Source organism: Dryobates pubescens, chromosome 11 (genome assembly GCF_014839835.1).
Source record: "Dryobates pubescens isolate bDryPub1 chromosome 11, bDryPub1.pri, whole genome shotgun sequence".
Lineage (NCBI taxonomy): Eukaryota > Metazoa > Chordata > Aves > Piciformes > Picidae > Dryobates > Dryobates pubescens.
In genome coordinates, this window is record NC_071622.1 from 19652042 (window position 1) to 19665997 (window position 13956).

The window sequence follows — 13956 nt, forward strand, 5'->3', positions numbered from 1 at the left end:
TGCAAAACCTGGGTTTAGATCCTGCAGTCACTAAACAAGATCACCATTCTCAGGTTATAGTTTACTACCCTTTCTATGTCACTCTTGGGTGGAAGAGACCACAGGTGTGGTTTTCAGTGTGTTATGCACTTCTGTGCATTCATAAAAATTCCCAGCAGATAGGACCACATTGTATTGACACTGGGTTGTTACGTGCATAGAATTAGTGTAAGACCGATGCATGCAGAGTAATCCTAGGTCTTCAAAAAAGAGCTTAAATCACACATAAATGCCATATTTAGTGGAAGTTGTCATTATTAGGTATCTGTAGATTTTCTGATCCTTTAACACTAGTCTTTACTGTGCAGTTTCATTGTGCAATTGCAAGCATTTCATTTATTTATGCTTTTTTCCCCTTCATTATGTATAATTAGACTGTTTATAAGCAAGAGCTTTGTTATGCAGGACCAAAAAATTGCACCTCTCTACCATACTTCACTGTTTTACTACATCTCCTTCACTTCTTGAGAGTCAAATGTTTCACTGTGTGAGTCACTTCATCATACATGTCTGAAAGTTTCCTGGGCAAGTGTTGCACCTTCTAATTTCACAAGATCACAGGACGTTAAGGGTTGGAAGGAACCTCTGGAGATCATGGAGTCCAACCCCCCCTGCCAGAGCAGCATCTTATACTAAGTAAACAAATACCTTCATTGATTCACTATCCTCTTGAGTCTAACTGTTTTTTTGGAAGATGCACTTTTGCAAAAGAGGGTATCATTCTGCTTTAATGGACGTTTTTGTCAATAGGTTACGTGCACCACAGGTGGTTTTTAGGATAGGTTTTACACTGTCCAGCGTACCAGTGTGGAACCTAAATACTACTTTGGTCGCATAACTATTCTCAGTGTTTTTGATAGTATCTAAATAGACAAAAGCCTGGATGTTCTGTTTTCTCTCCAGTGATTATGGAGGGAACCTTACTTAAGAGAACATGCAGGTGTTTAAAAGCAGGCAAGATGAATTCCACTTTCTATCTCCTAGCTCAGTGGGATGTGCAAAATTGTATCCAAGGGGACTCTGATGCGTAGAATGTGCAACTGCCTCTAAGTGTCTCTGTGCACACTGAGTAGCTAAGACTTTGTAAAACTCTTGGTGCTATACTGAATGCAGCTTAGCATTTTCTTCACCCATGTCTTTAATCAGTTGCATTTAAATGTTGTGTGTGTATAACAAATACATTCAATTTCTATCAACATTGCTATTTTTAATGTCTTACTGATTCTTTCACTGATTTCACTACACGGTTTCCTACATCAAAAGCAGAGTAAAATGGTTTGATCTGGGATAACTCTGAGCTTAAACAGACGTTAAACCACAAGTAGTTTGTGGCTTTTCAGGACATTTTAGCTGTTTATAAATAGATGGTGTTTTAAAAAGGAGTGGGAAAAGAAGATGAGATAATGTTCAAATATATAATATTTGAGTTGTTAATTATGTTGCTTCTAGTCTGTAATTATGTCCATTTTGTTTATTTTTAATTTCTTTGTTATTTAAATGAGCTAGAATTGAACAGATGGAAAAAATGAACTTTTCTGTAATAAAAATAAAATATTTTGATTTGGCTTTGCAAGTTGTTATTGACAGAAAAGGCATATCATAAAAGTTTGCTGATGAATGCACAGAAAATGAAACAGACATCTGTGGGAATTTATAGCTATGCAGTCGTCTGTGTGTGTGTTTGTGTATGTGTGCAGTGAATCAGTGAACAGTTGGGTTTAGGTTTTGCAATATGCCTTTGCTTAGATTTGCTTGGAATACTCTTCCCTAGGTTTTGGATATAGTCAAGACAAGTGTTCGTGCAGTTCTACAGCGTGTCTGGAAGGCTCCAGACATTGAAAATTTACATTTGTACCGTCTCTTTAACCGCGTATTTAATCGCTTACTTTGGAGCCATGGCCAAGGCCTTTGGAACTGTTTCTGTAATTCAGGGTAAGCTCATTTTTCTTATCTTACTCTTCATGATTTCAAAATCAGAGTCAATGCTGGCATACTTCATTGCTCACTTTCATTCAAGAGAAAGCTGTAATAATTGAACTTGTTTTAAAACCGTCTAAAGATACAGTATAATTAGAAATCTAATAATCTAGGCCAACCATTTCACTAATGGAATCAGGCATTTAGTAGTGTATTTACAAACATAATAATCTAAGGAAAAAAAATAATCTAATTTTCAAAATATATGAGTTTTAGGTCAATGTTTTCTTTGGATGGTGCACCATCCAAAGTGGCCAGACCACTGTAAGTGTCAAAGGTGGACTTGCCATCAACAGAACTCATATCTACTTGAGCTTAAGACTTTCAAGGGAAGAATACAGACGTAATTGCAGCTGTGTGCAAAATGTGGTGTCAGTTTTATGCTTTACAAATAACGTATGCAAATTTCTGTGATTCATTACATTCACTATTACCTATGTGTGTAAAGAATAGGAAATATCCACACTGAGGTAAGCAGATGATTTTGGTTTGGGGGTCAAATGCAAGTTTTCTGTGGGGAAAAAGAGATCAGGGCATACATTGCAAGTTCAGTATCCTGCACTTCAAAATTTACATTCCTGAAATCAAAGGCATTCAGGTAAAGATATATTTGGAGGATCAGATTATAGGTATAAAATAATACACTCACCCTCCCCCCTGGCCAAATTTATTCATAAAATAATAATACAAATGGGGAGATTTAGGCTGGATGTTAGGAAGAAGTTCTACACAGAGAGAGTGATTGCCCATTGGAATGGGCTGCCGGGGGAGGTGGTGGAGTCACCATCATTGGAGGTGTTCAGGAGGAGACTTGATAGGGTGCTTGGTTGCATGGTTTAGTTGTTTAGGTGGGTTGGATTATTTGATAGGTTGGACGCGATGATCTTGAAGGTCTCTTCCAACCTGGTCTATTCTATTCTATTGTATTCTATTCTATTCTAAATGTTTAAATGTGAAATACATTGTAGACAAAAAAGATATTCCTGCTGTAAGGATAAGCAATGTATAAACAATGGGAGGGGTTTTGATTAGTTTGCATAAGAGGTTCTAAGAGATTTATTGAAAATTTAATGCTACAAACACAAGAGGATGCTGATGAATATTGTATGTACAAAGGAATCAGGTCCATTTGTTCTTTACTTGTAGTCATTTGTCATATGTAGAGAATGCACTTGTTAATTAATTCCCTACAAAATGGTAACATGAAGAAGAGGGATCTGCAAGCATCCAAAAGGATACTTGTGTTTGAACTTTTTTACCATTATCTTCTCGTTGCTGAAGGCTTCTTGGTGTTTTGCAAGCTGTTGGGAGTCTTGTGGTATTTTTATTGAGGTGGGGTGTGGGAAAATGCAGATGTCGCTTTTAAGATTTGCTAGAGCCAAGTATTGGGAGTGCAGCACACTCCAAAAAGTGAAATAAGGTTAGAAAAGATTTCTGTGTTTCCAGTTGGAAACTATTTTTTTTTTCCAGTGTGAGTATAATCCTCAACAGCTGCAGGGTGTCTTCCTCGTGCCTGAAGTCTTAAGTCCAAATTCACTCTTTATTGTCATAAAATATGATAACTTTCCCATGTAACTATGCTGTTACTGTTTTGAGTTTTAGTTTGAAAATCTCCTAGTATGCATGAAATTTTAATTTTAGATTTTTTTTTTCTCTACAAAGAATGGCTTTTTTTCAAAACCTTTGAACAACTCTGCTGCTCTCTTGGCTTAGCATGGGGAGTCTTTGAGCCAGCAGAAGAGTTCAATGAAGAGTAGGATTTCTCATTTAGTAACAGTTTCATTCATGCATAACAAGACTCGGCTGACTCTAAAGTGGAGCTAAATTCTTTGACAAAGATGCAGTTCCTTGTGAATTGCTATGTATAAGATTCTGAAAATACTGTAGAAGTAATATACAAATGTGCAGTATGTGTTGAGGTGACTCCACAGGCAATATACTAAATACAGATTTCACAGAAGAAAAAGAAAGGCTGAACCTTCCCAGGATTTTTTGTTTATTCAGTTACAAACATCCTTCTCATCATGTAAACAACAACAGAGAACTCATGGAAGCACCCCTGTAGCAGAGAGGCCAACTTTTCATCACTTCCTCAGAGTTCATTGTGCCATTTTAAAGAACAGAGTGGAATAACCATGGGACATGTTTCAAATTGTGGGTAACATGTCCAGAAGGCATATTAATGTGCTAATTCAGAAATAACATGAGGCTATAGAAACATTAATATTTTTTTTCGGTTGGAAAGACCCTTAAGATCATCAAGCCCAGCCATTATCTAACTGGTGCTAAATCATCTATGCATCTTTCAAAGACCTCCAGCAATGGGGATTCAACCATCTCTCTGGGGAGCCAGTGTTTGATAAACCTTTCAGTGAAGAAGTTTTTTCTAATATCTAATCTAAATCTCCCTGGTGCAATCTGAAGCCAGGTCCTCTTGTCCTATCACTTGTTACTAGGGTGAAGAGATGGACATCTACCTCAACAAAACCTCTTTTCAGGTAGTTGTAGAAAGTGGTAAGTTCTCCCTTCAGAGAGTCTCCAGCCTAAACAACTCCAGTTGTTTATATGAAAAAGAGTATAGTACTTTGACTATTTGTAAGATACATGTCTTGGGAGAAGAACAGAGTTAATAAAATAGCCTTAAGGTTTCCTCTTGCTGATTAGGTCTCTGCTAGGCATATGGTCTTTTAGCAAAAAGGATGAATAAAGAAACAAAACCTCAGTGAAATAACTGTGATGTAGATGGTTTCATAAAGATACATTTGTTTTACTGTATAGTAGGCAATTAAAATTAATAAGAGAAAGCTGGTAGAGCCAGATGACTTCAGATAGTTATAAAACCAATAGCACATAATTGACAATAATTCAGAAGCAAGCATAACACTCTTTTCTGGATATGAGGGACTCTGAATTCTTGCTAGTGGATGGAAACTAAAGTTACAGTATAACAAATTGAGTTTCTTTAGGTAACAGTACTCTGATGCCTGTTGACTGCAGTATAATGGAGTATGAACTGAGTCTGTGTAGCACATAGAGGAGGTTGCAAAGGCACATATATATATGAAAGCTCATTAAAAATCACATATATATATTTCCACACTTAGTCTTTGTTATTAAGGTAACTGAATACCAATATGTTCATAATCTGCCATAGTTACAGACGGCCACATGTTCACTGATAAAATCTCATCTGACTGTAGGAAAGTGATCACAGGCCTCAAAGCCCAGAGCTTAAGGAATTTATCAGGAGAGTTTCTTTTCTGAGATTTATGGATTGAATTAGAATATAATTATGTGTAGCACTGCCTATCTGTTGAACAAATACAATACTTAGAACTTCGTCTTGCTGCATTCTGTTAACCACAACATGACTTCATGAGGAAAGAATGAAGACAATAGATTAAATTCCATGTAAAAATACATGTGGAAAGTTCCCAGACAGGAAACAATGTTGAGAAGAATATATTAAAAGAACATAGTAGCTCTTCAAGTAGTAAAATTACTGTTTATGAAATTAAAAAGGTTTGATGCCACATAAACAATTTCTTAATGCACTGTAGGGGTAATAGTGAAGGAGAAATGCTTGCATCACTTGAAAAATTTGTGCACAGTGGAAATGCTATAGGACTGAACAGTTTCGGATGGAACACATAGTCTAGTCTGAAATATGTTAGCTATGCATACAGTTTATCTTTCAGTCATTAATGTATGTATTCTAATTCCATCCTAGTACAGCATAATTAAAAAAATCTCACTAGGCAGAAGTAAGCTTGCTTGTTCTTTGATGTTGTTTTATGGAGAAACTTCCTACATCAGGCTTATGAAATGCACTGCTGATCTCAGGGCTAAATCATCCTGGATGCTATGTTGAAGCCAGATGCAGCAAATTTTCCTCACTCTATGAAATGTGTCTTTGATAAACAAAAGCCCTCAAGCTTACAAACCATCTGTGCTACTGGATGATGTTTTGACCAAGGGTGGGGAAGTGTTTGTAGTGACTATGTTGCCTTCAAAACAGATGTAATGATCTGTAATCTGGTCAGAATCGTGCACAAACACAAGTCTTGAGGTGTATGGGAAGAACTATTGTCCTCTTCTGTGGTAAAGCATACCTGGTTTATACTGGTATAGTAGGTTTGGGGATTTGTTTTTTTTTTTTAAAGAAACTTTTTTTAATGAAACAAAAGTGTGATGGTTTGCATTTCAAAAAAGGAATGCCTCTACAGATACACTTTGCAAGTTGAACTTAAGTGTAGAAGACCAACCCCATATGATCAGATGGAATACTAAGTAGTATTTGAATGCCTAAACTGAGGAAGTCTTTTCAGGTGATTATTTGAATAAGGAAGCAGAGCATATACTAATCTTTGGTAAATCAATTTAATATTTGTTTCTTAGTGTCATATACTTTTATTATTGTGCTGTGTAGACATTTAGAAATAACTTAGTACTTGTATTAATTCCTTTAATATCACGTTTGCATTCAGATGGCAGTCGTTTAAACTAAGTGGGGTTTGTTATTTCTTGTTGTAAGATACATACAATTAAGTGACAGTAAATCTTTATCTGCTAAACCTAAGTAATGGTCTTATAAACACTTTAGGGAACAAACTGAGTGAAAGATGGCTGTGGACTTTTCACATATGAAGATTAACTTCTTAATTTGTGTTTTGGGCTCAGTACCTGTCAGCATTTGTATTAAATAGTATAGACATCTCCTGTAAACGGGCAAGGTTGTGCTTTTTTCCTTGTTCCTTTGTTGTTAAATCTGATATGAAGCAGTAAAGTTCTCAAGATTGCAATTCATGACAGAACACATGAAGTTATGTCTTTTTGCATAACAGGAACTCTTGGGAAACCATATTCAGTAAAAGCTCAGAGGTGGTGACTCCTGAGCAGCTCCAATGTTGCCAACGAATAGTACAGCTTTGTAAACACTGCCTGCTGGTGGTTTACAAATATTCATCAGATTCAAGAGGATCCCCAACTGGGATTAGCCCTCACTGGGATGATACAAGGTATAAACTTCAATATTCTCTTCCTAAACAATGAATGTAAAGGATAATATAGGAACAGGTTTCAGTCTTTGTTGTTACTACCTTGCTTCTCTATCTATTTAATTAAACAAACAAAACCCAAAAAAGCAGCCCCCCTGCCCAGCATTTCAACACTTTCTTTGATCTTGAGTCTCTAACCCACTCATTAAATGGTACCAAAAGACTTGATACACACATTTTGTGTAAAACTACACTAAAGAATGTCCTGATTGCCTACTGCCCAAATAACTGCAGCAAAGGCTTTCCATCAAGTGACCTGAAAATTTCCTTTCTTCCCCTTCTCAGATCCCTCAAAGTGACTGATTCCAGATTTGCATTCCTAGAAGTATCCTAAAATATATAATACTTCTGGCTACACATTCTCAGTGGGATGCTATAGGGGCACAGCTCCAGCCAGGGGTCAGGTAAGTGCCATCTGATTTACTGTATTGCACAGTTTTGCAAAGTTGATTTCTAAAACTTACAGACTGAAAGTTTATTATTTCATCTTACAGAGCATAAATATGTTTTCAAACTTTGCAAAACAGCATCATATAGTAAAAAATTCTTTGGCACTTACTTGATTCTCCATTGGCTGGTTTAGTTCCCCAACCAGATACACTAAGGATTGTAAATCTTGTCACTACAGGGACTACTGAAAATGCTCCAACTGTGGGAGTAAACAATCTGCAATCTAACAGTCTTAGGTGGAGAATTAAATGTTAAGTTTCATATTACATGAGTTCCAAATTCTATCCATAATGGCAATTTGAATTATTGTGTATATAAACTTACAGATGCTTTGTTTATATAAAACATCCTACAGACATTATTTCATAGGAGGGCTTTTAAATTAAATATTATGTGAAAAGCAAACCTTTGATATATTGTCTGTTAAAGTTATTTTTATGACTTAATTGCTTACTTGCTATATCTCAGACTAGTTATTTGATACACTGAGCCCTTTTTTATTGTCATATGGCTCTTAAGACACTGTAACATAATTTAACATCAGCTAGAAACTGAATTTGTTTGGTCACAGCAGAAGCAGAAATATGTTAGCCACAAGACAATACTAACATCTATTGAGCTATAGCAGGAGTATGGTAAAGTCATTTGGATTAGCTAAGACAAGAAAATCTTCAACACTGAAGTTTTAATTGCTTTTACTGTTAATACTGCAGAAATTTTTTCATCATGACCAACCACAAAACTATTCAAACCTATCAGGTTACGGTAATGTACTGTAGTTAACAGGCTTGCATTGGGAAGCAGTGAAAGGAATGGTCCAATAGAACTTTGTCTTCTCCAGTTTCTATGTTTCTTTGGGCCCTGAATAGAAGTTTATTTATAAATTTCACAGCCCAGAGGAATTTAAGCCCTCTATCTCCTAAATACCAGCAATAGAGTGTCATGACAACTTTGATTAAAGTCTGTTTTTATGTTAATCTCTGCAAATGTTACAGCTTTGTTGTGGATACAGCAATATACTAGTTAACCATCCTAATTCTTGAAATGGGAGAACCACAATACTATTCCATTTTTCATCTAGGCTTCTGGTTTTAAAGTATATAAGAATACTTCCTACTACTAACATTTTTCACGATTCTCTGTAAACCTGTGTGAAATGCAAGAAGAGAGTGGAGTATAATGTAATTAATGTATAAGATGTCAAGTTTTTCAAGGCTTTATAAAATGCAATCTGAAAAATCTTGTTTTGTTTTTTCTGAGCACAAACCAATTTTTTGTTACCTGTGTGTTTATGAAATAAATGTTTGTGAAATTGAAGCTTTCAAAGATTACAAATAGATACTCTTCAGCTGGCAAAATTTATTTTTACAGACAAAAGATATTTATAATACTGGTTTTGTAATAACAGCTTTTCTCAAAGCTGAAACAAACCAGGTATGTACACTTTCTGATAAAGATTCTATTCTGTTGATAGTGTGACACTGTTTCTATCCATGTGCTTAGTAGGATCAGTCTTTTAACTTCATCATTAATCAATATGATTGACTAGAGTGAAGCAACCATTTTTAAGGAATAATTTCTACAATGTGTTGTATTATTCCAGCCTAACATTGACATGATTCATGATGAAATTCTGATTTAGTGTGAATATGATTTTTTCACACTTACTATGCCCATGTAATGACTTCTACAATTAACTTTTGGGAAACGATAACAGGAAAAGGTTTATGCACATGGCAAATTATTGTTTGTGGTATTACATAAAATACAGGCTATATAGTTGCCTGGATGGAAAAGGTAAATAATCACTGACATTTCTTGCTCATAAATGAGTAAGCATCATTGTTCCTTGCTTTACTGAAGGTGCGACGATAGCATGTCTATTTTTAGAGCATTAGATCTGGAAACCAAAGCTGAAGAACTCTTACTTTCCCTAATCAGCTTTTTTATAAGCTGGTTAACATCAATTGCAGTTTTTACTCGGTTTAAATAAAGAGTACTACATTAACAGTGAACACTGGATGAAGTATGAATTTTTGATAGCTTCATTACACAGGATGCCATTGCTTTATTTCTTCACTTGCTTTAAACATAAAGGATTGGAAAGAGGTTTGATCCTCATACAACATCATGAAATTTTACTAAAGTTTTCTCTGAGTTCAGCTGTTTTTCCTGAGTTACAAGCTAGGGCCCAGTGCCCCATATGTTTTATAAATAGTATTTATCATACATAGTTTCTTGCATACAATTATAAGGTATGGTGCTTGAGTGTCACTTTGTCTGTAAACTCTGCTATATTTTTCATGTTCTTTCTAGGTATTTATTGCCAGGACCTTCACTGTTCATTGTGAAATCATCCTCGTCCAGCCTTAGTGGTACTTCATCTGGAATGCCTCGCCCTAACATCTTGTTCACACACAGATACAGTCACTTGTGAAGAAAAAAGGAAAGCTGCTGTTCCTTTGTAAAATAATGGCACTCCATTTTTTTTTTTTTTAAATAAAATTTGTGATGGAGCTAAATATAAACACTGTTACATATTTACTACCATACTATGATAACATTTAGCTGAAAACCTACTGTAAAAGCATAGCTTTTTCTGGAAACATAAACCCTGTTAAGGTGTTTACACACATGTGAATGTGTAGATCTTGCTAGGTTTGTAAGTAATTCCTTCCTATAAGAAATGTTATTTTTGCTGCAGAATATATAAAATGGAATTGATCTTGAAGATCCTATTACAATGTTACATTACTTTGTAAGTACAATACTTTGACTTGAATATTATTTATTATAAAGTTATACTATTTATTGTCTCAAATGCACTTGATCCTTTAACAAGGCAGATGATTTAAAAACTGTAGTAGAACAGTAAAACGCTGTCATTTAAAATAATTTGATCATTTCTTGGACATGTTTGAAATAATGGCCAAAACTCTGTAAGTTAAACCTAAAGCAGACATAATTTTGTTTCTCCTCTGAAATTACAAGATCTATTTAATGCTGCTATTTTTCTTAAAGGACGTAATATCTTCTAGCCAAAGTGAAGGCGTCTAGTACACAAACAGTAAAGATATCAGTTTAGGCATTCAGTTTCTAATTGGATTCTTGTAATAAAATGGAAGCCAGTGTTTGTTATTGGATTTTCATTCACATTACCTATGTCCTGTGCCTTTAGGTTTCCTTTGGGAGCAAGCAGTCATCTCCAACTCACCCAAGCATGCCTAGTGCATAGTTTCTCTGTTTTACTGCAAGAGTGGTAAAGCAAACATTTTTAGGAAATACTGCAGCTATAATGTATTATTTCAACCTTTAACTAACTTTTTTTCCTACTTTTTATCATACAATCCAACACCTACTGTAGATTGTATCCTTGCAATGGACAGTATTTTCTAGATTGCTGACACCTTTAAATGTTGGAAATATAACTCATTAGAAACTGCTCATTCAGATTCAGCTTCGTGGGCCTGCTTGAAGGGTGCAAAAAGAAGATGAGACAGAGCAGGAACCTAATCCCAGAAGGATCTATAACGTGAAATCATCATTCAGATTTTGCTACATACAGCTGTTTGTCCCACTCAGTGTTGTGCCATATAAGCCTTATTCATTATAGAAAGAATTATTATAAAAATCAGTTAATCTAGATTTTAAAATTAATTATATTTTTAACTGAATAAAGAAAAGAGTAATTATTATTTACCAAAGACATGTCTGCTTTCAAATCACATAATCTTGAAACATGTTTGTAAATGATCAATATATTTCATGTATACTTAAAACAATTTGGGGGCCAATTATCCTCAGGAGTATCGTAGAGAGTTTTGATATCCAGAGATTTAAGAGAAATTTAAGAGAACTTAAGAAACTGGAAGTTTGAAGTTGCCTGGAAATTATTATTTTTTTTAGATTCTAGCCATAGCATCTAAAACTGGAAATCTGGGTGAGATTTTTGATGCCTGTGCATAGTACCTTTGCCCTAGAACTGCAGAATATGTTAAGACTAAAAACAGTGTAAGAAATCCTCTTGAGATCAGCCAGATATAAACAGTCTGCTGGTCTGGAACAAATATTTTTCTCTTTTTTTTGGTGGCAATACTAGTTTAGTAATATAGTATGTTCACACTAATTGTATATCTCTTTTGGTCCACACAGTGACTACTGGTAAAGCATACTAGAAATAATAAATAAATAAATAAAGAATGCTGTAGTTTCTCTCTTCTTGGGGGAGGCTTCCATTATATTCTGCTTTTGGCCATAAAAACAGCTTCCAGCTTATCTTGCCCGACTCAGAGCCATAGCGTAGTAAGTTCACATGCCCCCTTTTTGTTTTGTTTTGTTTTTTTTCTCCCTTCTTTTTTTCCTGTTAAACTACATTATGATCTCTATTCTTGACAGTCAGTGCTGGGATGGGTCACTCTGTATACAATACTCCACCAGCATGAAGAGGGCTACTAACCATATCTATGTGGTATGGACAGATCTATAATAAACCCCCAAACATTTAGCATGCACAAAAGTGGACCAGGTAGTTGGTTTACATCCAATGTTACTTAATTATTTGTATTTCTGATAACCTTTCCTAAAGTGCTTCTGTGTTCCTAATAATGTGTGCATCAATACTTTCAATAAACGTTATGATACACTTTCCTGCCAGCTCCTTAGAACCAGTGCGAATTATGGGTGTGGGTGAAGTATGGGCTGCACCTAGGGTTTGACTCCAGATAGTGCCACATTTACTCCTTTCTTTCTGCAAAACAGCAGCATTTCCTTTGTGGTCAGATAACTGGGCCTAGTAAATGAGCCTTTAAATAGTAATTGGTTCTGGCCTTGGGCTCTTGAAAGCACCACTGTATCTGAACCTTCTGCCTGATGACCATCAGATCTGCTGACCATTTTAGCCCTACCATCAATCCTTTACTCAGAAAGCAACAAATTAATCAAGCATGGAGGTGAGACCAACATCCTAAAGGCCTTGCATAGTACAGCAGGATCTCAAGTCTGTTTCCAAGCATTATGAAGGTTGTAAATTAGAAGAAAAATAATTTTTTTTTACCATAAGGCTAATTTTTACTGATTTAAGAACAAATAAAATAATGTTTGCAACAGTGTATGATAATTTTACTAGCTTAAAAAAAAATCCCTCTAACACAGAGGATGCTCAATTGCTGTAACAGGAGCTGTGTGCTTTTAGGCTAACAAAAGTCTGTGCTTGCCTTCTGGCCACCCCTTGGGGTACCAGCCTGTGGTGCCAGCATGCCTGGGTGTCTGGCTGTGGGATTGCAACAGGTGCACAGGTGTGAAGTTCCCATGCCCAGTTTTATTGATAACCAAATTTCCAGAGCCCCGTGATGTTTGGTATGTCCTATATGACCATCTGTATGGTCATAAATACAAAGAGATCAGCCTCCAGAACTGAACAGTCCTCCTGGCAGTTTGGCAGAGTGGCAGTGCTTGGCGGATAGGGTCTTTTTTTCCCCCCAAAGCTGGCATACATGTAGTGAGTGGAACAGCCTTAAAGTCACATGCTCTGGTGAGAGGTGGGTGAGGCATGGGCAGAGCCAGAGCCTCAAGAGGGCTCTAAACACCTCAGGAGCACAGGAGTCACAGATGTTGAGGGAGTGTTGTGAGACATCTGGGTGTGCCATGGCAGGTTCTGGGGTTTGGAGCAGGGGCAGGATCAGCTATGGTTGCGTCCCAGGCAAAGACTGTTAGTAACGTGGTGACCCAGACAGTGGTCCCATGTAAACAGGCAGGTGTCCAGGCCCCTGGCTGCAGCTAGTGACTGAGCAATGTTAGACTGCAGAAACAACACCTGCAGGTAAATGATCTGCTCAGCCTGATGGCTGAGCTGAGAGAGGAGGTTGAAAGGCCAAGGATTGTAATAGATGTGTTTGAGGCCCTGTGCCTGGAGACAGTCAAGATCAGACTCGATGTGGCCCTGAGCAGCCTGATCTAGTTAGATATGTCCTCGCTGACTGCAGGAGGTGGGTGCGGGGTGTTGGACAAGATGACCCCTGAGGGTTCCTTCCAACCCAATGCAATCTGTGAGGCCGTGAATCCGCTGAGGCTTCAGCCCGGCCTGGCGCCTTCCCGCCGCCCGGTGGTGGGAGCGGCTATGGGCAGCGCACTGGGAGTCCTCGGCCGAGCTCGGCGATTCCCTCCACCTCCGGGGCCATCGCCGGCACAGCGTGTCTGCTCGAAGGGAGGCCCGCGGCAGACAGCAGCAGGTAAGGGGCAGCGGAGGCGGCTGGCTCCGGGATGGTTCAGGCTTCTCAAGTTCTTGCCGCAGCTCCTTGGGTAGATGCCTGTCCTGGATGTTTGCTGTTTGAAGTAAAGTGAGGTTATTGATGGTGCAGTTATACATGGCAAACTCATGAGCTGAGTAGGTATTTGGAAGAAGCCCACTCTGGTGCAACCATCACAATGTGGATAC

At 37.1% G+C, this 13956-nt stretch overlaps 1 protein-coding gene across 3 annotated transcripts in view; it reads left to right on the plus strand.

Annotated features, from left to right (window-relative positions):
* Positions 1 to 11808, plus strand: part of TTLL7 (tubulin tyrosine ligase like 7) — a 67516-nt gene extending 55708 nt beyond the window's left edge. For all 3 annotated transcript variants that reach the window (XM_054165713.1, XM_054165715.1, XM_054165714.1), the window contains 3 exons: positions 1811 to 1971; positions 6861 to 7034; positions 9840 to 11808. In XM_054165713.1, coding sequence (XP_054021688.1) covers positions 1811 to 1971; positions 6861 to 7034; positions 9840 to 9960 — 456 coding nt within the window. In that variant the 3' untranslated portion in view covers positions 9961 to 11808. The remainder of the gene's footprint in view (positions 1 to 1810; positions 1972 to 6860; positions 7035 to 9839) is intronic.
* Positions 11809 to 13956: the final 2148 nt, after the last annotated feature.